The 27,133-nt window shown below is 40.2% G+C and overlaps 1 protein-coding gene across 4 annotated transcripts in view; it reads right to left on the bottom strand.

The window, feature by feature from the left end:
* The window catches only part of pspc1 (paraspeckle component 1), a 30,904-nt gene extending 3,771 nt beyond the window's left edge, over positions 1-27,133 (bottom strand). The window contains exons 1-10 of one of the 4 annotated variants that reach the window (XM_033615934.2): positions 26,640-27,133; positions 25,873-26,022; positions 24,621-24,772; positions 24,276-24,371; positions 23,876-24,072; positions 22,715-22,799; positions 22,504-22,609; positions 11,844-11,901; positions 7,314-7,450; positions 4,892-5,777 (exon numbers count right to left, since the gene is read on the bottom strand). In XM_033615934.2, coding sequence (XP_033471825.1) covers positions 5,562-5,777; positions 7,314-7,450; positions 11,844-11,901; positions 22,504-22,609; positions 22,715-22,799; positions 23,876-24,072; positions 24,276-24,371; positions 24,621-24,772; positions 25,873-26,022; positions 26,640-27,023 — 1,581 coding nt within the window. In that variant the 5' untranslated portion in view covers positions 27,024-27,133 and the 3' untranslated portion in view covers positions 4,892-5,561. Of the gene's footprint in view, positions 1-22; positions 2,017-4,891; positions 5,778-7,313; positions 7,451-11,843; positions 11,902-22,503; positions 22,610-22,714; positions 22,800-23,875; positions 24,073-24,275; positions 24,372-24,620; positions 24,773-25,872; positions 26,023-26,639 lie in introns of those variants that run through there. The other 3 variants (XR_004501039.2, XM_078165912.1, XM_033615935.2) reach the window with 3 other exon arrangements.

Here is a 27,133-nt window from a genome sequence, read left to right as displayed (position 1 = left end):
GAATAAGAAGCATCAACAGCACTGTGGTTTTATAAATCAGCTTTATTCAAAGTACATACAACACAAGGTTTGTAAACTTACCTGAATCACACACTGGTCACACACTAAAGGAAGAAAATGTGCTGAAGTTGGTAACTCTTTTATTAAATAACTTTTTATATTCACTAAAACTGTCACTATATAATCAGAGAAAAGGACTCCTAAACACAGCTGTCAATCATTTCGATCACTGCTCGTAAACTTTCAAACTAGGCAGCGCTGATTAAATATGAATCGAGATTCTATTACTGCATTGCCTACTTCTCTCCTTAGATGTTTTTAGAAACATATTTTAGTGTACTGTTTAGCTGTAAAGTGAGAAAGTTTGCTCCAGCCGAGGGGTAGTGCTTCGTTTTGGTTCAACTAGGGCTGAGTCACAGAAATCTAATTTCATTAATTCAATTCAGTGAAATTTTATTTATAAAGCCCAATATCACAAATCACAGTTTGCCTCAGAGGGCTTTACAGCATACGTCCTCGGACCCTCACAGCAGATAAGGAAAAACTTTAACAGGGAAAAAAATGGCAGAAACCTCAGGAAGAGCAACTGAGGAGGGATCCCTCTTCCAGGACAGACAGGCAATAGATGACGTACAGAACAGATCAACATTATAAATTTGCAGTTATCCATATGACAAAATGAGACATAATAAGAGACAGAGAAATCGAGGCAGAATTCATCTTAACAGTACACTAAAACATGTTTCTGAGAACAATTGCGAAGATAAATGGACAATGCAGTTACAGAATCTTGATTCATATTTGATTAGTGCTGCCTTGTTTGACAGGCTGACAGCAGTTCACAAGTACTACTCGGCTCTGATTGGTTGTTTTTGCTGTGCTGCCGTAAATGCTATTAGAGGCAGTGGGAGTAGGGACATGATTTTTTTTTTCCAGACTGTCTCTCTCATGTACTTCTTTCAGAATATTTTGACAGTTTCATCAAATATGACAAAAATTATCTCCATGAATGTTACCAGCTGCAGCTTTAACCATGGATCCCTCTTTGGTAGTAGTGATGTGTAGTTTTAAACAACAGAGATTAACAGCAGTTGAAAAATGACTGTCTGTTAAATCTAAACCAACTGCTATTTATAAGCAGCGAGGTGTCACAATGACAATAAAATCAGCATTTTTTTTTTTCTTGTAACAAAAATGTACCGTGACAGTACAGAGGACTGAGAATTGTCCTTGACTTTTCCAAAACAGCACACTGATGCTGACTCACTAACTCTGTCTCTATTCTCCATAGACATTACAATCAAACAAAGTCAAGCTCTTTTTATCTTGTGCACTCAAAAATATACCTGCCTTTGTTTCTCTCTATATATTTTGGAGAAAAACTAACTAAGATAAAGTATCACTGTCCCCTCCTACTGTTAACTACACTTCATGGAAAAGATGACCAATGGTCTTTGACTATAGAAAAACATAGACAAGAAATAGAAAACACTAGATAAAACTTACTCTAGGGAAACAGACACTGATTAATGTTTCTTCTACCATTTTCCTTTGTTTCCTCTTTTTGTTGTCAATACGAAGGAGTGACGGTGCTTGAATCTCCATGCAATTAACTTTACCTTTGTATTTGTCTGTGTTTTTATTGATGACCTCAACCCTGTCCTCTTGTTTTTCCTCACCATCTCACTGCCAACTTCAAAATTACAGGTAAAAAGACATATAAACACTTTAGTTTTTTAAATTGTATTCATTTCCTGCTGTCTGTTGGGCAAACTGCCCCTTGAGTATGTTCCATTTCTCCTTGACTCTAGGTATTCATTAATGGGATCTGATGCCAGTGAGAAAATATATCCATTATTATTCAAAAGTGTATGTCTACATTATTTAAAGTACAATAAATATAACACAATGGTCCTGTGTACAGACTGTGTTTATGTGTGTGTGTGTGTGTGTGTGTGTGTGTGTGTGTGTTGGGATTTACCTATTCCTTCACTGGAGGCAGGACACCAACAGGACCTATAGAAGATTAGAAAGAAGACACTTAAAACAAATATTCTGCAACACTGAGCATACAGGTAAAATTGACATATCACCAACTGTGTTAATTTATGTAGCCTCTGGAATATGTGCAAAATATAGATGAACTTGATGACAGTGGACAGTGTTAACAAGCAGATCATCAGATGATTCTTCTTTTAGCCACTCTCTCTTTTATACAAATGACAAACCACTCGTGTTGCAGTGTAAAACCTCTGAACAATCGACTCTTTTCACCTCACATTTTGACAATAACAAATTTATGACAACGATCAAATGTTAACACTGTGCTACAGCAAAATCTTTGCATGGGTATCTGTTACTGATGAAAGACCAGATTTTATTTTGTCACAAAGCCTGTTTTTTTAGACATACAAGAGCTAGTTGTGATGTCTGGGATTAAAATTTGCAAGCTGAAAATGTTTTATTTTATAAAGTTGGCACCTACTTCTGTCAGCGATAAAAAACACTAAATTCAAAATCTTTTTTATAGCTAATTCTTTTGACTTTATGATCTATCAAATAAAGGTACACAAGAAATCGATAAACTGTCTTTACAGTCCAAATAACCTGAGAACCTTTTACTTATCATAATGCTGAGTCCTGAGTCACAAATTGACACATTATTTGCTGTACAGAAATGTATTATAAACATAACACATATATGCATGTCACATACACACACTTATGAACATCACGCAGCTATTTTCTCTCCTTTTATCATTCAGCTTTTGCTGTTTGCACATCATTAGGTTTGACTTCAAAATAAAGTCAGCCCTGTCGAACTTCTCAACAAAGTCAGCTTCACTCTAACTGTGGTAAAACTGGTGATGTTATGTTGATGCATTAGCAGTGACACTGATACAGTACTTGTTAAATACACTTGGTACATAATTGATAAAGAACTGCAGACTATACAGAAATATAAAACAAGTGAAATATGCAGAAATAATTTGTGGATGGACACAAGAGAGGAAGAATGAAATGTATTTACCTGTTATAAAACTATTCTTTAGATTCCATGACACCTGAGCCAGTGAAATGAAGACCTTAGTGTCAAGCACATAGTCAGCCAGGACCACTGTTTGTTTTTTTTTAATTGATGCAACATGCACAGTTACAGTACTCACACACAGAGACACACATCTCACAAAGATATCCGGGGCCTCATTTATAGCTGCAGCGTTTGCCCAAAAGAGGCATACGCCATTTCCCACGCAAAAGTTCCCATGAGTACAAACATTTTACAGACGCACATGGTGAGGTGGTGAATTATATCATTAACTATACACATAAGGATGCCTCTCACACATTTTAATTCACTTCATGTCACACATTAATTATAGATCCACTTTATAAGCATTTAATCAGCAGTGTTTTTACTGCTTGTGCTAGTGAGACATAACTACTCCATAAGCACCATTCAATTGTAAAAGAAATAAGTCAACTCAAATGTCAAATCAAATTCCGCTTAATATTTGATCAGCACTGTCTCACTATCACATTCCCCATCCCCTGAGCACAGAGGAGAGGGATGGTCTGTATGTTTTATAAATGAGGCTCCCAGACACTCACACACACATTATGGAGATACTGTATGGTCTTTTTTTTTTTTTTACCTATTTTTTGCCATTTAGAAAAAGTTATACATTTTCAATTTAATAAGTTGACCACACCATGTGGGCACAATGTACCATTTGTCTGTCGGTCATAAAATTGGCATTTACAATGTTTTCAGAATGTATTATTGTCCAAATAGATCAAACACACACACACACACACACACACACACACACACACACACACACACACACACACACACACACACACACAAATACACCTCATTAAGCTGATACTCTGCCATCCCATCTTCAAAACTCAGCCACACCTCATGCATCCTTCAGTAGATGTGGTTTAACATGCTTTTTGTCTAACCCTAGTTTCTGTCTCGAAGACTGTTAGACTTGTTATACACTTAGCTTAAATGGCTTAAAGCCATCTTGGATGATTTCGCAGTGTAATATTACAACTCAGAGGTAATGCAGGAAGTGGTGTGCCCTTTAAACAGCCAGGCAGAGGGTAAGTGAGGCATTTTATGAAGGCATTTCAGACTTGAGTGGAGTAATGGGTTTCTACGGTATGCTATATAAGGTGAATGACAAATGAGAATACACAATTTATTGTAAACACAAGATATTTAGCCATTCTGGATCAGAACTGACCTGCAAGCATAAAAAAATGTATCCAACTTGTAAACATAAAGAGGAGGTTAAAGGAGCTCTATATGACATTCAGAGCATTAATATAGCAGCTAACCACCATTTGCTATGTCACGATATAGTGGAGTGATGTGTCCTGAGCAGAGAATGAAGTCACGCTACTTTTCTGTGTTGGAATATAATCTTCTTTTTTCATTGTTTGGGTCTAGATGTGCTCACGAAAATGCTTGCGAGTTTCTGTGTGTGTGTATCCTACTGGCAAGCTAATCGTCGCTGCTATGCAGGACTGCGCTCATACCGCAACTGAGACTGGTGACACCTTCCCGACCTACGGTGGTGGAACAGCATCGTTGCGAAAGCTCACAGTAGCTCTGTCAGTGGGGTTGCTGTTGTTAGCACTGTTCGCACTGTTGGCACTGTTAGCTGCTAGCTCAGCAAACTCCATATTCAGAATCGTGTGCAGGCAATCTGGGCCGACACTCTGAATCATAGATACTCTGAATGTTGTATAGAGCTCCTTTAAGTATAAGGGAGTCAGGTGTTGGGTGTTTCATGATATTTGGCAGTATTTGGTTAATTAACTGTCAAGTTTATGGAGAAAATGATAATTCTTTCAAATCACACAAAGACAGAACTTCTTGCAAATGTTTTATTTCTCTTAACCATCAAATACAGGGTTCACTGAAGCTACAGAACATTTACTCAGTCTATGATTGAACATCAAGTTACCTAAAAGTAAAAGTATGTTTTAAGGGAGGGTCACAAACAAATGCAACAAGTAAAAAAACCCTCCATTCTCCCAGAAACATTTTTGGGTGTCACTACTTTTCAGTGTCAAGAGTCAGCAATCTTGTTCTGACTTTAATGTCCAATCTAATTAATCGTTATTTAACACTCCCATACAGCAACTTAATAAAGTGTATAAGACAACTGCAGCCATAGCAACTGCAAAGATGTCTATCCCCAAAGGCCTTCCTTGGCATGCTTTGAATCATGTTTGCACAGTGAATAATCAGCAGACAGAGAAGCACAAACCATTTAATTCAGAAAACACAGGAGAAATATATGCTGTAAAAAATATTGCGTATAAAGATTGCAAATAAGCACCAAGATAAGAAGCATCGGTCGTTTCATCAATCACAAAATAGATGCCCCTCAGTGACAACTTGCCCAACAGGAAAAAAAAGAATTTTCAGCAAACATTTGCCACAGGGAGGGAAGTGGGTCGATGTCAAACAGAAAAAGAGATGATCAGGCCGGGGCGTAAGAATCCATGAGAACTGTTTCTCCATGATCAGAGAGAAGTTAGTACCTGCGGCGCTTGTTATTTGGCCCATCAAAAACTCCCCCTACTGGACTCCCCCTACCAAATCCTGGAGCTGGTCCAGCTTGAGGGCCCAATGGCTGCTGCTGCTGTTGCTGCTGCTGCTGCTGCTGTTGCTGCTGCTGCTTTGGGGACTCAACTTCAGGTCGCCCCCCCATTGATCCACCCTGTGGGTATCTATCATTTCTCTGTGGTATCTTGGAGTCAGCATTTCAAAACAGACAGGAATGGTGGGAAATCAAAATAACAATTGTATGACAGGCACGGAAGCGTGTTTTGGCATCAGACACGAATACAGTGTTTCCAGAAATGGAGTGTCAAAGTTCATCAGTCAGGGTTTAGTTTGACCCAAGAGTCGCCATCCAGGAGTACCAGGAGAGTGGTGAACCAAGCAGACAAAAGAAGAGAAAGGAAGAGGACTATTAGTTAAGCCTACAGTTTTAAGGTCAATTAGATTTTTTTTTTTTTTTTTTTCCTTAAACGGAGGTTGTTGTTTTTTTACTTCTGCTTCAAAATAAAGGTTCTAATGAATGCCTATGCTCAACTTCAGTTCTTTTTAATGTAGTAATTCCTCAGGGCGTGTGTCCACATAACATTTTTCTTTGGCAGAAAAGCAGTGGCAGGGCACTGGGGAGTGACTTATCCCAGCACTACACAAAAAAAGCACTCCCAGCGCTTTTACTGACGTTCCGTGGTGCGTGGGTTTTGTTTCTATGACAACACTGGCCCCCTTTACACCTGAAATCAACGTGTTTTTTGCGATCGGACTGCAATCGGATAGCGCTTGACCACATACATTTATAGCTGGTATTAATATGCATCTCTGGTGTCCACATCCAGATCTGTTTGCTGTCCGATCACACTCCATTCTGCTGAAGTCACATCCTCCTCTTCTTCTTCTGCAAACATTTCCAGCAGCAGACTACAATGTCATATACTATGCGCTGCAATAACAACAAGATGTTAGCCGCCCATGAAGTCATGTTATTGTATGGACACTTTTGTCGAACCAAATGGAGAGCAGACACTTTGTCTCACCGTGACTCCATCCTTGGCTATCATCTGTGTTTTCTTTTTCTTGGCAGTCTCTACCCGGAGAGGGTTGTTGTTGTTGTCTTCTTCCTTGTTCCTGTGTCCAGCTGGCGCACCTCGCTTACATATTTTCGCCCACGGAGTTGTTGCATGTGGATTGGAGACGCATTTGCATTTACACTTGTGTTCGATGTGGTCACAATGCGTCCCTGACCACCTTCAGAAGTGGTTTGGCAGATCGGATAACAATCCGTCCTCAATGTGTTTCGAGTGTATTTACACCTGTACTTTTATGTGGTCAAGAGCAATCCGATTGCAATCCGATCACAAACTGTGACAGTTTCTGACTGATGTATCAAACAGCTTGGGAGAGACTGTAGCTACAGGAGCAACACTGACAACACCTGCACATTTCTGGAGTGTAGAGATTTTTGAGTGAGTGTAAAGAGTGGCCGCACAAAAAAGCTTGAGTGTTATGAACACTGGGATTGGGAACAACTAAAAAAAGACGCTGGCATTCAGAGAAAAATGCAATGTGGACACAGGCCCTTAGAAGCCAAATTACCTTAATTTCCTAAACAGACTGTTTGAATGATATTGTTATTAGGCAATGTTTTTCACATTCTATAAAGACAGTGGCTCTGACATTGAAGATGTACTAATTGCGAGATAAGCTCAATTTATTTTTCCTGATACATTACCATGGCTCCATTCTCTGACATCAATGGTGTCCCCATGTTTGCGGTTCCCTCTTGGCCAATGGCTCCTCCCCTTCCACTCATGCCCATCATTTGACCCTGGTTACCACTGGGCCCTGGAGAACCCTGGTTAAAGCCATCTACACGCAAAACAACGGAGCACTGGTTTGTCATTTGGTGGGTCAGTGTAATGTACGCAATGCCCCACAACAACTGTGAGAGCTAAATGCTACAACTAATCTCAATGACTTCAAGGCAAATGTTAACGTTGGCTTTTGGTCAACAGCTAATATGATTATTTGTCATCTGATAAGGACTACCATTTAAAATTGGTATTTTGTGGCTACTCATTTAAAAAGCACACTAAATTTATCAATTTGAAGTAAAACCTCTGAAAAAAAGCATTGAGCAACACCCCATTTGAATAAATATGAAACCAACACCACCAAAAACCAACGTTAATACAAAGCAGTAAACAGGTCATGTGTTATGTTAAAGAACATGATAACAGTCCCATTTTACAAATACAAAAGAGATTGTGTAATTAACGATGAGAGGTTCTCACTTTGACAGCTAAACATCTTTTGCTTACTAAACCTTGGATTGCACATCATCTTCGTCATGAAGTATACCGAGTAGTAAGGAAAAAACCTTAGACCATTTCAAAAAGCAGTCAGACCAGCACAACATCACAGGTTTAATCCCAATCAAACACAAACAACTGAATCCTCCGCTATCATACAGATCTATGAACTGCAATCTGATGACTGATGCAAACCGTACACAGCATGGACAAGCGAGGCAAAAAATCTTACATGCCGATACCAAACAGGACTCTAGACTGAGACCAGAATGGTCACATATGCAACCATGTGTGCAAGTTAAAATTTCATGTGGTTACATCCATGCCAGTGCATGATGATGATTATTACTGTTGCCCCCACCAGCACATGGTACAGTACATGCAGCCAATGATGCGTGTGCACACCATGACTACATACACTGCAGACTGAAGTCTAAAGCCACAAACAGTGACAGCAGATCCACCAAGGGGTTGAACGCACATCGCCACATATACGTCTGGTGTATGAAATATCTGTATTATTATCACTATTCTGGATTTTTACAAACGATGACAAACCCATCACATCTCTCACCCATGTCCAGGCACATCTCACTCCCTCTTCCTCCACTTGCAGTTTACACACTCATACAGCTGAGGCTACATCTGATAACCACTATAAGTAACAGCAGAATGCAGCAGAAACACTGAGTGGTTTTGCAACTAAAGTCTAGAGGACTGTGCTGTTTATTATAAATTCAGTAATATCTGCAGCCTTATGGCTATTACCATGACGTGTAAGCAATCAGGTAGTGCTTTGGGCAAGACACTGAGCAAAACTGAACAGTGAGGACTACCACAGACAGTGGCTGCATCAGAGCCAAAGTGGCATATTTCTAAATTAATTTATTTAAGTAGCCATCAGGGGAAAAAAGATTAAAGAATAGTAATAATAACCAAAAAAAGGGCGTGAACAAATCATGTGCTGGTGCAACCAAGTGAGGAAGATGGTAGCACCAGTGTTACCCATGGAGAGGCAGTCTGCCACACATCATTTGAACCGAAAGTACAAGCAGCCGAGTGGGAATAACTGTTCACATAAGCCTTCAACTAAAATTCAGAGTCACAGATAAGAAATTTTTCACACTGACGATAACTCCACTTTGTGAAAATAACTGCAGACATGGCAACAAACTGTCGACAGAATGCTGCACATTCCCCACCACTGGCAGTTAGTTTAATTTAAATAAACACAAGAAGTTTGTGCTCTAGAGAAAGGATCAGCACTCAGTGAAAAACCTCCTAAGCCCTATGATAAGCTATTATGGCAAGGCTTAACTATACAAACCAGTGAGCAGTGATAACTAACATGTCTTTGGGGTCATCGGGTGGGAATCTCCTTTCACCAGTGTTTCGTCCAGTTGGTCCCACGACACCTCCAGGAGGCTAGACAGTGATCTCTGGTGTCCCAGAGACACTCCCCTAATGCCAGGTCTCACTGCTCCCCACACCAACCCAATAACCTCCTTTACCTTACTTACACATGGCTTTCTCAGAGAGGATGTGGATCTCTCCACCTGATCTCAAGGAGTTATGTACTCTGCTTAGTAGTTCTCCCTGCTGGCCCCCAACTGACATTATTTCTTCTCACCCAGATCCATTGGCTTGCTCTACCTGCTTCATCTGACATTTCCCTCAATGTCTTCCTCAAACTCTGTCCCCGCACTCCGAGTTCCCACAGGAGCAAGACAGCTGATCTTGCTATGAATCCCCTACACCCCACCTCCACTGGACAAATCCTAGTTTTCCATCCTTGCTGCTCAGCTTCTGCTCCTAAGTCTGCATATCTAAGCTTTTTTCTTTCATAGGTCTCTTCCACTGAGTCTTCCCAAGGAACTGTCAGCTCAATGAAATAAACTATCTGTTGACTCACTGACCACAACACTATGTCAGGCCTCTGCTTGGTACAAACTATTTCCTGGGGAACAACAAGCTTTCCCCCTAAATCTACTTGCATTTCCTAATCACAAGCACCTTCTAGGTGGCCACACCCTTGCCTCCTTACTAACTTATCCCTTCTGTATTTCTCCCCCTCACGGACAAATTGAATTGCTAAACTCCTATCCTTAACACCTTCTGAATTCACCTGTCTTCGTTTCCCTTCAATGCCTGCAGCTAAACATTTCAACACCTGGTTATGTCGCCATGTATATCGGCCTTGTGACAAGCTAACTTTACAGCCTGACAAAATATGCTTTAAGGTTGCGGTACCTGAACACAATGGGCATGATGGGTCCTCATTTACCCACAGTTTCAGGTTCTGGGGGGTTGGTAACACATCATATGTAGCCCCTACCAGGAATCTAATACGATTCTCCTCCATACTCCACAGGTCCCTCCAACTAAGCTTCCTCTTCTCTACACTTTCCCAATTCAACCACTGTCCCTGTTTAGCCTGGGCCACTACCTTTGCACCCCTTAATATCTCCTCCTGTCTACGTATCTGTTCCACGACCAGCTTTCTTTTATCTTTGAGACCTGCTTTATTCCATACCGGTTTGCCTGAGCCAAGCCCCAGGCCTCCCCGGCCAAACTGAACATTACCTACAATAGATTAAAATAACATCAATACCAGTACAATCCAATCAGCAATTTTTTAGAGGCTATAAACTGTTGGATATTGACACTTAACATAGAACATTCAAAATATGACATGAGGTAAGAGTTTGATAAGGGTGCATTTCTGTCCACCATTTTCAATACAGTCATAAAACCTGAGCGGAACAATGGAAATTAAAAAAAAATCTGAAATAACGCAACAAGTTTTAATACTTGGTTGACATGTAAACACTAACGCAATGGCAACCGACTTAGCAAATAAATCATGTCGTAAAGTCAGGATGCAACTCAATGTCAACTGACTCAAATTATTACATGACTCAAACAGAAATGCCATATTTCCATCATGTTTTTCACATTGTTTTAGATCGTCTGATGATTCAGGTTGTTGGTAAATATTATTGCAGACAAAACAGCAAAGATGAAAGTTATGAGGAGATTACCCACAGTTCCTATGTCACTGTTAAAACCAAACGCTGTCATTAACAGTTTAAAAGAGAATAACTGACCCCACTCCCCAAAAACAAACATTTTAAGTAAAAACTGGATGCAACTGTAGTTTATGCAACAACGAAAATACAAATGAAACACAGCAGTCTTGTTCATGTAGATGATGTGCAATCCTCGGTTACAATTTGTGTATGAAGAGCCATTGTGATTTCCCCACTATCTGCCCCACATTATAGACTCAAACCTCAGTCCCTGGCCCCTCATCCTGCACTCAGACAGTTTTGAAGTTTTTATTTCTGATCAAAGTCGACAGACATTTGTCCTAACTTCTTGTCTTTAATTATTTCCAGCCATAATTCACTTTAAAATTATAAAAAGTGCAAAATAAGTGATGTGGCCTTTAGACTTCTTTTTGAAAATGTACTTAAAGAATAACATTGAAGGCCACTGCAGCTAAAAAATATCGTGTGTAAATTCTTAGAATACAATTTGCACTTTTATCACTTGCTTCTGAAAAGAAAGTAAGAAAGTATTATGCAATCTTATTTCAAATCTGCATACAAGTGAGGATGAGAGCTCAGGGACCAAATATTTCTCCAACTATAAAACCTCACCCCAACTTAAACAACCCCGTTCAGTGCACTGTATATTCTGTTAGTATGTACATTATGTTGTCATGTGGAGTATTATGGTTTTTGTCTCCTTTGTACTGCATCCCATGTGAGTCCATTTACACCAGAAGGGAGTCAAAACATACAGCACAAGTATTACTTTAGTCGTTCAAAAAAAGGAGCCACTTGGGATGCAAGAAAAATAATTATAAATGAAATTAAGGCAGTCATAATTCACTCATCATTGTGACTTGTTCTGGTTAACCAGTCTTTACACAGTCATGCCCGTACCTCCCATATTAATGGCTCCACGAGGGCCCAGCTCACCCACTCTCATTTCCTGTTCTCTCTGGAAGAAGTGAAGAAGAGCCTTCAGAACAAAACTCTGCTAACGTACAAATCTTCAGGGGATAGGCTATCTTACAACACTCACACAGTGTTCTACACAAAACTGATGACAGCCACACAAATTGCCCACGGCTCATGGGGACTTAATTATTACTCTTTATCACTGATGGAAAAGGTGAGCTTAAGGTTCAGCCTCAATGCTTATTTGCTTCCATTTAAAATCTGGCAAGGCAGAAACATTTTTCATCTTCTTGCTAGTCTGGAGATGTACCGTTCACAGACAAGCTTATTGTAATCACAATGCAAATCTCATTTGCAAATTGAGGCTTTTAATCAAATCTGGAAATGTGCAAGCACATCTTAAAATAATAAGCCATAAAATGGGCTTCAGGCTTTTTTGTTGTTTGATTTAAAAGCATTTATTCTGTCAGCCTCTAGACCAAATCCAGACTAAAAGTTATATCAAAACTCTTTAGAACATTCACCAACATTCACACAGGGCCCTGACACACCAAGTCTAACTAGAAATTTGCAAGAACAAAGACCTTCTCTGTGAGTTGCAGATAAACACATAGCAAAGACTGCAGCTAAACACCAGCATGCAAGTATATTCTTCACCGTTTTTGTCACTGTTATACTTGTTAAAAGGTTTTATTTTACTCTTGAATACATTAGCTGTATCAACTAGCAACTTTTGTTTTGCATTGCTATTGTCAGCCCAAGGCCTTTGCTTCTAAGGGAATAAAAGTTAATGCAAAATAAAAAAGATTAACTGCACTAAATCTGTATCAGAAGCAAACAACAGCTGACAATGGTTGAATATCGTTAATGGTGCCACACATAACACAGCTGCTGAGTGGCGCCTATTAGTTTGGTGTTTCAGGGCCCAAACACAAAAAGTAGACGCTCCATCATCTGTTCATTCATACGTCATCTCACAAGAAGCACAACTTGGGATTCAATTCATTCACATAGAAACTAACACACAGTCCTTTCTCTCTGTTTCACACATACCAACACATACACAAGAAAATGAATACAATTCAGCAATAACACATTTCACTGACCTGGACTGAGTCTGCTTTAGGATTAAAGCTTTTAGTAAAAACAACCCAATTAAGCATCGAGACAAGGCTTAATCCAACTCAGTGAAAGCAGTTGGACATCAAATTATAAACTTACTATACTAAGCACAAAACCTAAGGAAATTTGTGTTTGGTAGATTAATTATTTGTTGTAACAATGCTTATACCATTGAAAAGCCTGTTTATTTCCTTTTTGTGGGATGAGCAGCAGAGCTGAGTATGTGGGTTGCACCCATGAAAAATTAACAAAATCTTGTCTGCAAATGCAAAACAGCCTTTTATTGCTGTTGACTCTTGTTTGGTATTGTTTGGTGGATTGGATGATTGAAATCTGAAGAAACAAGACATATTGACAATTTAACAATTTACTCATTTAACAAACAGGAGCCTCAGTAGCGTGTGGAAGAACCGTACACAGCCACAACAGCCTGGCACCTCCTCCTCATGCTGGTCACCAGCCTGATCACACACTGGGGTGGGATGGCATCCCATTCTTGTGCTGGTTGTGTTGGTCACTCTGGCATGAACAACACGCCCAAGATGATCCCACCTCAATGGGGTTGAGGTCAGGACTGCTGGCAGGCCACTCCATCCTCTCCACTCCCAAATTCTGGAGGTCCGCCCCACACCATCACACTGCCTCCACCAAAAGATGTTACTCTATCGGTGCAGCAATCAGCAAAGCATTCTCCTCTACACTTTGACTCTACGATCCAACTGCCATAGGCAGAATCTGGACTCATTGCTGAACATAACATTCCTCCACATATTCAGGTTCCAGTGCACGTGTTGCCGACACCAGCACAGACGGGCCTGAGGGTGAAGGGCAGTCATGGCAGGCCTCCTAGCAGCCCTGTGAGACCCGAGATTGGCTGCATGCAGTCTGTTCCCGGTTGTCAGGGCAGAGTCCCGTCGGCCATATCGTCCTGCAAACCTTGACGGCAAATCTGTAGAAGACTACCTACGGTTCCTAAGTGGTGACAGGATGAGGAAACTGTCTTCTTGGGGTGCCGTCTTCTTGGGACGCCCACTTCGCGGCCTGTCTCTGACATCCCCCGTTATATGGAACTTGGCCTTCAGTTTGCAGATGATACTAGGGCTCACTCCAAATAATGCCGCAACTTGGTTTTGCAGAACACCAGCTTGAAGTTGCTCTATCGCACGGGCCCTATCCAGATCAGGCAAACATGGCATGCCTATTCTTGGAGCAGGCACCAACTGACCACTGTAGCAGGGTCCATGCTCACAGGTGCTGATTGGCACCTGATTGTCAGCAGCTGGGAGTACCAGAAGCTCAAAACAAGAGTCAATTGTAACAGCAAAAAAAAGGTGTTTGGCATTGGCAGAGAAGATTTGGCAAATTTTTCATGGGCGCAACTCATATACACAGCTCTGCTGCTCATCCCACAAATGCATGTTCCTAACAAATGTGGCATTATTTAAAAGGGAAATAAACAGGCTTTCCAATGGCATAAGATTTATTGCCAAGAACATTGTTACAACAAATAAATAATCTACCAAACACAAATTTCCTTACTTTTTGTGCTTAGTTTAGATCTGGTCAATAAATGTTTTACTAATGTATACATTTTCACCATCTTATCACAGATTCAAGTGGTGAAATGTAGCTGTAGCCCATCTGTCCATTCTAAATGGCTTTTATGTTCTTTATTGTAAAGGTAGAATATATAGACATCAAGATCATATTATTATCACATTACAGGGTATGCAAGTTTAATTTACTGCACCAACACTATACAGTCACAGCAACAGTAGAATTGGTCCCACACATACAAAACTTCAGAAGAAATGGGAAAATATGTTAAATTTCTGCAAATACTGTGAAGCTCAACCTCAGTATACTTCATGTACTTACCTGTTAAATTCTAAATATGTTGCTATTACAATAAGAAAAGTGGTAATCTAAAAGTGATGCCTGACCTGCAGCTAATATAAGCCCTAGATGACAGCGGATACCATTTATATTCTGGAAGTCATCACTCTTTCACAAAAATCCTCCTGGCAAACAATAATCACGAACTCGAATTATACTAGAAACAGCAGGTCAGCACTTTTATCTTAAGTAGTTATGAATAACATGAAGGAGTTCTATTCTTGTTGTCATATTCAAGTGATTTACCAACACTTGTAAAATAGAACTTAAAATCAGGATAGCTAAGGAAGCTAATGTAGAGTTCATATTATTACTGTTCAGTAAATGAAGTGCATTAAGTGTAATTATTTGCAAAGTTCTTCTGTATGACAGAACACACATGCCCCACTCAATTAAGAAAAATAATAAATACAAATGTAACTTCTCATGTGCCCTACTTAAAACTATGTGTTTATTGGTAAGACTACTTGTTGGCTTTATTAGTCAACTGAGCGAAGACAGACTACTTTGGTTTACGTTGAGGACAGTAAGCCACTGTACTGGAGTCAGTACAAATTGAATGAATGGTCCTTGATGCAAGTTCTAAGCGTGTGCGCGTGTTTCATACATGTAAAGATGCAGACTCCAACAGGACCTCTAAACAGAGCAAAGGATTTGAAGAGAAAAGTTATAACATAGAAATCAACGACATAGCACACCAACAGACACTCATACGGATGATAATGACTGGTAGAATTCACTCAAACTTTGCTTTTGATCAAATAAATCCCGTAAATTCTGCAGATTACGTGATGACTTTCCATCACCAGAAATCTACTTTCTTACCTTATTGTTTCTTTGATATATTGCATAATTTCAATGTAAATGTCCCCTCAGGCCAGAGATACATTTGCTTTTTCACCACACATTCGCGTAGACAACCAGCTGTGTCAGAATGGTTCACATACTTACTGATGTAACCAGAGGATTCCACTAGGGGGCACTGTTAAAAGGATATTTTGCCAATTTTTAACCAGTTCTGTGTCACCGTGGTGTGAGGAGTGTGTGCTTGTGTTGCCCCTGTGCCAGCAGTGCTGGAAACATCCCACCTGTACCGTGAGCTAAAGTTTTAAATACTGTCTATCGAAGCCTTTATAAATAATTACAGTTTTAATACGTTAGGCATTTAGTTAAAAGGTGTAAGTTTACATCTTCTGAGACAGCTAAGCCTATCATTTGTGAGTACACATGGTCTGAGGCAGTTCTAATTGTGTTCGCAGAGAAGGAGCAAATTCAGATTAGAAAACACTGAATCCCAGATTTCTACAAAAACGTTTGTATACATGTTTTAAGCACAGATTTGTGCGTATGCACTGTTTCTGAATAAGGCCCACTATGACAGTAGCCAGTATGATTCTATCTTTCTACCAATACTGCCTCTACCGTTCATATGCATACTGCATTTTCTGGATGCGTTGCATTGATTTCTGACACACACAACCAAAGCTCCAAACAGATGCAGGATACCTGAGGCAGCTGTCACAGGCAAACAAGCATGTGGTCAAACGAGATATATCTCTGGCCTAAGCTGACACTTGACAGCTCTCGCTCGAAAAATTGATTTTCCAGGAAACACTAGAAGAAGGCCGTAAATATTTTAAGTGTGACAGCAAAACTATACACTCTACACTCATCCACATAAATCAAGCTAAATCGACTTTGTTTCCTTATTCTATAAATATCTCTTGGACTTGCTGTTTGTATTCATATATCCAACCACATTCCTGTCCTTTAAATAGCATCCATTTCTAATCAAGATTAACATATAAAGTTGGCAATGCAAGAGAAGTATCGTGCCTGACTTTTGAGACAGAAATTAACACTCACTGAAGAAAACAATGATTCCTTGGACTTACAGGAAACAACTACAGCAGGTGTACAGCTACATCAGAGCTTAAAAAGAAAAACAGATTATAGGACAAAGATGAAGAAACTGCACATTAGACTGTTGAGTCCAAAGCCATAAAGCTATTTATGGCAGCTCATCACTGATCTTTGATTATGATCTTACATTTGTTTAACTTTTATTGGTTCAAAGGGTGGAAACAAAGGCAACACCTGTACAATATAATGTGAAGCAATACAATAGCCCTGCAACTACTGCTGCTGTTTTGAAACTTTCAGTGATACATTTCTCCCGACCTTTTGAGGGAAGACTGACTCGGGACCTAAATTCAACATCTTAAGCCTCAGAGACGTGACATTTGACATGGAGCTATTGTGATGAATTTCTTTACTTTGTGTCAGGCAGTATGAAAATGGGATGATTATAACAATAAAAACATTTCTAATAAAGAAACAGTGCAAGTGAAATAATATAATACCCATGAGTGTGGGTGTTTGTCCTACTGGTGTGTAGTTTCACACAATGACATCAAAAAGATGGAAAATATTGTCTCTACAGACGTTACTGAAACCTGATATGACACTATGAGGAAATTAGAAATTCCTGCACAGCAACACAATTCAGCCAAGCTGCTGTTTAAAAGGTAGGAAATGCTACTGAATCAAAATTGAAGAAAGAGCATACCTAACCAAAACTGGGCTCTGGACCATGGTAAAACTTTTACGCATTTCTTCAAACTTTTTTTTTTTTTTTTTGGCAGATCATTCTTGGTGGTACTACAGGTTAAAATTGTTTATCCAAGATTTGCCTTGATGAAAAAAAAATTATAGCTTCAAACTTAAAGAGGCAACAGATAGCATTTTTTCCTAAATATATCATTATGAAAATAATGTGGGTTGCATAGGGTAGTGGCCACAGTAAAATCAGACTATCAGCATTTACATAGGTTACTTAGTGGCTTTGCAATCTTTGCAATTATCTTCTGCCACCGGTGCCGAAATTTCGCGGAAAAAAATCTGCTTTACGGCAGGAAACGCGTCATGTATTGCGACATTGGTTGGTCAACCAATCAGGGACTGGAGCTGGTCCTTATGAGGAGTTGGGTATGAGATAGTTGAGTCACGAGCACAATGGCAGACGGACAAAGTTTGGAGACAAGTAAAAAACGGCCTCCCAAAAGAAAACAAGCTCCTCTGAGGAGGCGAGGATGCACAAAAAGGAGAGTGATAAAAGAAGAGGAAAAACAAGAGTAAGCCTCAGTCAGGTGTTCAAGAGATGGAGGGAGCTCCGTGACCAAAGAGGCTTCAAAACCGATGTCCAGCTAGCTTTCTTTCTAATGGATCAGTAAGTAATACGGCTAAATGTTAGCTAGACAAGAGAGGACTGTACTGTACTGGCTGCTAGTTAATTCCTAGCTGGCCAGCATCGCAAATCGCCGCAACCAGGGACTGGGTAGCAAGTGTTGGTCGGCTGACATCCTTGTTGCCATTCTACGGCAGCCCTCGGACAGTGATACCCCCCTCCCTTCCTTCTGTTCTCTTCTCACGGAGAGAGCTATCAACGGACACTGCCCAGCTAAGTTACATTTCCCATTCAATTTGAGCTCCAACCGGCTGCATCGTTTCCATACGGTACCGTTTATTCTAGAATCAGGACTGTTTACATGTGCATATTGGTATAATTCCACTGTGTCTACTGTTGTTTGTATTGATACTATACATATTGGTATAATTAACTGTGAGCTGTTTGCACTGGTACTGTGCATTCTGGTATAATTATTTGCATCACTATTTGTTTTATCTTCAGATAAATCTGATAATTGTTGCTCGGTCTCTTTACTCATTTATTTAGTCCACACACCTTCTCATTCTACATATATAGAGAGGTATACTGGTGGCTTTACAGCCTACATTTTATTTAATTTAGAGAGTCTAATAGAGTCATATTATTGATTATCTCTGATCCCCACGGTCAATTTGGTCGTTGCGACAGTGCGACGCAACACCACTGACACTAGGTGGCGCCAAGCAAAAAAAAAAAAAAATCTGTTGCCTCTTTAAAACTGCTGGAAAAATATAAAACTTTGCAGCTGCTGTAATGTTAACCTGGAGAAGAAACAGTTAAAATAAGAACACTATACAAGCTGTTGACATCCATTTCACACTATGGTATACGTATACTATGATAATTTTGGTATTCTATGGCAAACATGTTTAACCCTTTGAACTCTGCAATAGAAATGGTCTGTCAGTGCCTACACTGGTATTTTTGCTTATTGAGATGTCCGTACAACTGAAGCAAAAGGTTTATGAGTCAATAAACTAGAATAATTGATAAAAGTATTGAAAATGTCATAAAAAATACAAAAATTGGATATGTTTTTCCATCAGATTTTACAAAATTAATACAAAAAAAAAATCCAAATGATTTTAGACATAGAGACACAAGGAAAATATTTCTTAACACTCCATAAATTATTTATAATATGTACATTATTTAGTTTTGAGATATGCTCATTTTTATGAACAGAGTAAAATAGCATTGTGATAAATGTATCATTCATTCCTTGATGCTAGCGTGCGTAGCGTAGCACAATGATACCAGTACAAGCTAACACAGGATTGTGCAAACAACAATCTCCTGCAGCTATTATAGGAAAATTCCTGGGGAAATTCTGGCGAAATGTGTTTGCGCCACATATAAGATAAGGTATCATAAGGTAATGTCGGGAAAAACAGAAGCCTTCGCTTTCTGCTACAAGAAGAATGAATGCTCTAGCTATTATGGATTTTATGTCAGATTGAACAACGACCTCCCGTTGCCATTATGGGGAAATTCTGGCGTAATTACTGCAAAATATCACATTTGCATGGCATATAAAGTCAGGTTACATAAGGTCATGATTCGATGACAGGGAGGATAGAAGCTAGGGCTGGGCGATAAATCGATTTTATCGATTAATTCGAAAATTATAGGTTAGGTTGATTTGTTTTAATGAAAATCGAGTTTCTCTTTAACATCCGCCACCGACGCTCCCCGCTGGGCTCCCGTAGTTCAGAGTGGGCTCACCCTTCCCCCCTGCGTGCTTGATACACAAACATCATGGCAGCGAGCGGGGAAGAACTCGTTCCCAAGAAAGGGAACGAGGGCAATATAATGGTGGGAACGGGGCAATATAATGGTGGGGGAAACACTGCTGTATGATGAGAAAGGGGCCGGGTAGAAAGCGATCACGGACCTTTCTGCACCAAAAAGAATGAATACTCTAGCTATGATGGTTTTTATCTTAGATGTATTTAAACAGGATCATGCAAAATACAATCTCCTGCAGCTGTCCGCTAGAGGTACGTTTTAAAGAGGTTAAAATACTACATTATGTATTTCTACTTTCAGTTTGTGCTTAGGTGGTGCTCAAAGTAGGGAGAAAGGTTGTGTATGCATTTGTAGAATCATAACTTGTTAACCCAACAACTTTTGTTTAACTGTTTCATTGATTTGAAGTCTTGATAACAGGTGTGTGCACACGACTATAATATGTAAAGTGTAAAAGGACTGGAACTGGACAAGCTTCAGTGTAGTATTTATATCAGGCTATATGCAGGAATCCTGAGGTTAATTTCAATACCTTTTTAAGACTTTTTTAAGACCTTCCAAAAAACCTTAAGACCTCATCGCCACTTCAAGCTGTCGTTAGCAGCAACGCATCTTTAACTTACTAAACAGTTGTAGTCTGCAATTAAATCTATGGCGCACAAACATACAACAGAACTCAGATAAAATGAGAAGGAATAAAGTTTGAAAGAATAAATTAAACCAAAGGCAGGTTTATTAAAATACACCTTAGGTCATAACAAGTAATACAGCTCTACAGCTCAACATCAACTATTCAAGGCCAACTTGCTGAAAACAACAACCTTATGGCTTGGCCCTTACATGTGGAATTTAGGGCTGACCCAAAAAATTCGAAGCGTCGAAGCTTCAAAGCTTCAGTTGATGGCACGGGATTTGAGTGTGAAATTTTTTTTTTTTCGAATATTCAGCCTTTTTTTCCCCATTTTTTTGGGGGACCTTGAACGCAACACTAATCATGCTGTCCGTTTACGGTTGATTTTTTCCCCTTTAGCCATATGTAAATTCAAAGAACGAGAAGCAATGTCTGTTAGGCATATAAGATTTCATGTTCCAGTTCCAGTTTGTGTTTTTAATTGATTGATTGTTTTTGGTTGGTTATTAAAAAAGAAAACATCTCCGACAAGGAAATAGAACACCCAAATGCAATGAATGGAGACCTATTATCCTGCTTGAACACAGACGGCTAAATTCTTTCAACAATGTGACTCAAAATAATGATAAAATAGATTTTATTGATGTAAAATAATATGCTAATGGTGACATTTTCCACCGGTCCGCTGCGCTCTGAGTCTGGTGTCAGTGACACATGCTGCTCTGAGTTGCGCATCTGTCTGCTTGCGCTGCAGTGCGCGCAGAGGGTTTTAAATTTTAGTGTTAAATCAAAAGTTAAACACTACTTATCAGCAACCAGAAGTGTTTTTAGTTTGTGAATATTTTTATCTTAATTCTAGGGTTGCAAGAAACTACCTTTTCACCATAATTTTTAAGTTATTAACTTTTTTGGACTTTTTTTTTTTGTTCAGCCCCCACCCCGAGTGGCAGTCCGAGTGTGTCTACCTTAGGGCTGTCAAAGAATATTCTAAATTCGAATTTAAATTCGAATTTGGAAAAAAAAATGGACCTTCGAATGTGAAAATTGATATTCGATTGTGGATGGAAAAAAAACATTATGGCAGCTGTCCTCTTTGCGAGTGTGCGTTGGCCTAGGCCGCTGCACTGAACGCACTGCATAGGCCACACCGCCCGCAGAAGTGCTGCGAAGCGCAGCGCACCGAAATTCTCGCGCGAGCCGGAGCACTTCCGTTCACATCAGACGCACATTTCTCCACGCTGGTCGACAAGCGGTTCTGCTCCCAGCTGTTGTCTCTGTCACCCGGCTTGACATATTCGCTCGCGGCTTGCGCAGAAAATAGACCAGACGCCGAAATGGTTGCTGCAGGGTGCGAGTCGGCCATGGAGCTGCGCGGCACGGCGCAGACGGTGTGGATGACACAATCGGTTAACATGGGTGCCGAAAGGAAACTGGCTGCGCTTCGAGGCTATTCGCAGCGCTTCCGCAGGCAGTGTGGCCTGACGGGTCAGAGAGTGGGGGCGAGAGAGAGGTCAGCGGTCCTTTATAACGTAATGTTATAGATAATTGTTTTATGTCTTTTAATGTGTAGGTATGTAAATGTTTTCAAAGATGTTTATGTTGAAATAAATATACCTACGCGTAGTTATGTTTCCTTGTATTAATACAAGTATGTTTCCTTGTATTAGTTTGCCCTCTTGTGGACATAATGCGGAAAAATTTTTTTTTTGAATGGTTCAAACCTATGAGTTATTTTTAGAAGGACTATTCGAACGTCATTTTTGAGCAATTTTGACAGCCCTAGTCTACCTACACATCCTTGTTTGTAATAATCACGAGGAGGAAAATAAATTATACATTCATGGATACTTTTTGTCAAAGCTTGAATGCCAAGAAAATGTAATACTTCATAAACTCGCGATTAAGACTTTTTAATACTTTTTAAGGGCCTTAAGTTTCCAACATTTGATTTATCAACTTTTAATACTTTTTAAGACCCCGCGGACACCCTGTATATGCATTCCAGTTTTACTCACATTGTCCAGGTAGTTTGGTTTGAAGCCATCTGGGTGGCGTCTCAGGTCCTCCTGTTCCCTGTGTCTCATCATCTCCTCCTCTCTCCTCCTCCTCTCCTCTTCATGCCTACATCCGGGGAGAGTAAAGAGGGAAATGAGGCAAAAATAAAAATACAAATCTCAACAGCTTTCTCACTATGCCCTGAGGCATTGCTCAAAAATGGACACACACCTCATCTCTATTTGCTTTCGTCTTTGCAGCTCCTGGTTGCGGAGTTCTTCCAGCCTCCTCAGCTCCTCCTGACGTCTCATTAGATCTGACAGAAGACCATATAAGTAAGAGACTGGCAGAGGAATGGATATACGTACATGCAAACAATCACATTTTTGTGGATAAAAGGCAACATCCATTATGACTGTATTGCTTTTAACTCACACCAAATTTTCACATTTATTAAAATCAGTTCAGGTCATATAATCCATTCTCCCTAAAACACTATCAACTGTAGTCAATCCATCATCAGAAGATATAGAGTGTCTGACTATAGCTGACATTAATCACTTAAAAAATGCAATTAAATGTTGGACAGTGTGGGCCATGTGGAGACTGCAAGACTGATGGTGTGTTTTTCTTAATGTATCTGGTGTGGTGTTCATGGTGCTTTTTTTTTTTAATGCGGTAACAAAAAATCCATACTGTTACAGCCCTAGGCACAACACTCTCTGATAATGTACAAAACATCCATAACGACTTTCAGCAACATTATGACAGTCAATCTGTAAAATCCTATGTTAACCTACAGTTGTTATCAGTCTTAACACCACAGGCAGCTAAGGTGCAGCCACTGAAAAACCTCAATGAATTAGTATTATTCAGACTTCCCATCTGAGCAAATGTGACAGATACCAAGTACACTAAAGCCCCGTTTCCACCAAACAGTAAGACACGGTACAGTTTAGTTCAGTACACTTTTTTCTGTTTCCACTGTGAAAAGTTGTGGATGGTACCAATGGAACCGTTCTTTACCATGCCCATTTTTGGTCACCCTCTTTTGGGGTACCTAGCACACAGATCTAGTACTAAAAGGTGGAGCTGTGAACATTGCACTCCATTGATTGGTCACTAAATATTCCATCAAGAGGGACTCTCACTGCAGCCTGTTTTATTTTGCCCTGAAAATGTCGGCGTGCAGCCTCATTCTGTGGACGATAGACGAGGTGCAGACACACAGTGAGTGGCAACAACGCCGCCCACTGTTAACAGTGGAAACGCCAAGGTCAAGGTACCATGTCTGAAGGGTTACTTTTGGTTACAACGGTACCATACCGAAAGTGTTTGGTGGAAACAGGGCTTTAAGTTCATAATACAAAAAAGTAGCCCCACAGTCCCTACCTTGTCTCATTAGCATGAGCTGATGTTCATGTTTAGCCGACTCCAGCTCAGCCTCCAGTTTCTCTTTGGCCTCTTTAATGTTCTTGTCCACCTGTTCTCTTTGCTGTTTCTCCATCTCATGGAGAGCTTTCCAGCGAGATGAGTACTCAAACTCAAATGTCCCCGGCTGAGCGAAACGTGGTTTGTGCTCTCTTTCTCTGGCAAAGAAGATGAATACAAAAATAAACTACAACTCCAGTGGTTTACAAACGACACCTCAGATTATAATATACATATATATATATATATATATATATATATATATACACACACACACACACACACATATATATAAAATATAAACAAAAATCTATACATGCCTTTGCACTCTAAGATGACTACATATTACCTCTTTACTTACTTATAGTACTTTGGAGTCTTCTGTAGCAATTTTTCAGGCTGTCCATCCTCATCATCAAAGTGCTCAGAGGGCTCCACAATGGCTGGACAAGGTGTACTAAAGGAAGGAAGGACAACACTAAATTAAACGCCTTGTGATGTTACAAGACAGCAATAGTCAGTAATGTGTTAGAAAAAGACTAAAATGACTCTTTTTGTACAAACTTAAGATTTCAATTGATTCAGGATGAGCAGATACACAAAGAACCTTCATTTTGCAAATAACAAATCCAGAATCAAACACTTGTGCCCCTTGCAAGTTCTGTGTGTTCAGCCCTCCAAACTACTTCGACCCCTGACTCCTTACGTGGTCAGCAGCAGTGCTCCCTCTGTGCAGCGCTCCAGGGCTTTACGTGCAGATGCTTTGTTTGCAAACTCCACAAGGCCTCTCCCAGTCGAACGACCACGGTCATCTGTCACAACAATAGCCCGTTCCACTGGCCCAAACTGAGAAAATGCCTGATGGTAGAGGATTTTTTTTTTTTTTTTTAGATTAAATGTCGTAAAACAGAAATCATTGAATTAAAAATGACAAACATCCCAATCCTGTTGAACTTTTGAGATTTGAAAGGTATACTATGCAGGATAGTTGGTTACTGTCTTAAACACACTTGCCACTGAAAGTGAAAGCAAAAGCCAATCACAGATTCACTCTCTTTTGGCGTTTTTAACCTCTATTTGCATTTTTTTCCTGGTCTGTGTCTCTTATATGTCTGCTGCTTACAGTCTGGCACCTGGTCACTACCTTCTAGGGTTGGGTCGGTTCTCGGTAATACCAATTTGGTTCGGTACTCTGTCTTGGACCGGGTTTTTTTTTTGGAGACCAACCGGACCGCATACATCAGGCCCAAACATAGTCGGGCGGAATGTACACTGAGTGGACTCCACGGAAGTCCATCCGGACTAAAAGCGGACATCCGCAAGCCCTGTGCGCACAAAGCTCTGAGCTAGGGGGTGCGAGTGCGAGTGCGCATGCGCCGAGGCCTCTACTGTAGCCTGGAGTTTGTTTAACAGTGACGGGGAGTCGATAATGGCGGACAATTTAGTCTCGAAGAAATCAAAGAATGCGCCATTATGGCAACACTTTGGCTTTGAGCCAGACGAAGGAGGTAGCCCTTGTTTGCACTAACTGAGTAAGCTAAACCTGCAAATTTATTTGTAAGGAATAAAAGAAACAACGTGTTACTTGTCCTATGGTCGTTTTTTATTTTAAATGAGTCAATTGCGCCCCCAAGTGGCAAAAATCTGGTATTACCGACTTGATGCGGTTTTTCACAAAAACCGGACCCTTTTTTTTTCCTCATACCGACCCAACCCTACTACCTTCTTATGAAGCCGCAACCTAACCTGAGCGCTGTGGGGGTATAGGGGGTATCGACTTTGAAACGAGGGAACCAGGAGTGGTAAATGAGTCTCTGCTGAAAGATACACTGCTACACACTTCTGGTGGGTCATAAGGGATGATTAAGAGGGATTATTTTTGTATACATCTATACACTGTTCTGTTTTTTTTAAGAGAATCCTGCATACTATATCTTTGAAGCTCTTGTCCAGCGTACCTGTTCCAGCAGCTCATTTGTGACAGCAGGCAACAGGTTGCGCACTGTGAGCGCAGCACCATGTGTCGCAAAGCGGACCCTCATTGGTCGATTATTCAAAATAGTCCCATCCAGTTCAGCTTTAGCAATCTCTGCCAGCGTCCGGGTTTCCTGGAAGACATAGAATAAACAGGAAAAGGATGACGAATATGCAGTAAGGCACATTCTGGGATTCACAAAGACTGTAGAATAAATGAATTGTTATCTTCACTTAAAGCTATTTACAGTCCAGAATTTGCACCTGAGTATAAAACTTGCAGCTCTATATTTCCTATGATCAATAAGAGTGTCACACCTAAGTTCAAACAATATGTTTCTGTATTATTTGCTCTATTAACATAGCTCTGTGTAGAAACAAGTATACTGCATTGTAATGTCACAGAAGAGAGGGTAAACAAGAATTTCATGTAACCTACTATCATTTTAACACATTAAAGTGGAAATATAGGTCATAACCTTGATAATATACTCTATAAAATGTAAAATAAATATGTTGAACCTTTCTAATTTAGAAACATACAACTGGTCACACGAAGTAACTGCTAATATTTTATTGTTAAATGATAGATACAGTCAAGTCAATATGCACCTTGTGCTAATGCTAACATAGCAGCTAGCTCCTCTTAGTTAAGACATTTCGGTCCACATACAGAAATAGTTTAATACAATTAAAACCAGCACACACTGTGGTACAACAGCACACTTCAAACCCAATAAGCAGCACTTACCAGGCGGATGAAACCGAACCCCCGGTCTCTGTTGATGAACACCTCGCTAATGTTCCCATATTTAGCAAACATGTTTTTGAACTCGTCCTCCGGGATATCCAGCGGGAGATTACCGACAAAAAGACGTGAGCGCTGGGTGAACGTCTTCTCGCCGGGCTTCCGAAAATTGGTGATATCCAGAGTCATTTCAGCCCGGGCTTCTTCGTTACTTTCCCCGGCTCCCTCCGTTTGTTCGGCCGCCGGTGACTGCTGCTGCTGCGGCGGCGCTGGGCTGTCTTTGTTCGCCGGTGACTGCTCCGGGGCCGGGGAGTCGGTCCCGCGTTTGGCCGGTTGTGGAGAGTTAGAGCTCTGCATGTTCGCTTGTTGCATATTTCGGCTAGCCATGCTCGGGCAAAGCAGTTTATGTGACGTTATCTTAATTAAACTAACTTTGAAGAGAAGGCTTGAGGACCAGCGGTAGTGATGTACACCTCCCAACTTTCAAAGATGGCCGC

Source organism: Epinephelus lanceolatus, chromosome 24 (genome assembly GCF_041903045.1).
Source record: "Epinephelus lanceolatus isolate andai-2023 chromosome 24, ASM4190304v1, whole genome shotgun sequence".
Classification (NCBI taxonomy): domain Eukaryota; kingdom Metazoa; phylum Chordata; class Actinopteri; order Perciformes; family Serranidae; genus Epinephelus; species Epinephelus lanceolatus.
The sequence above is the reverse complement of the archived record's forward strand: the minus strand, read 5'-3'. Positions and strand labels throughout refer to the sequence as shown.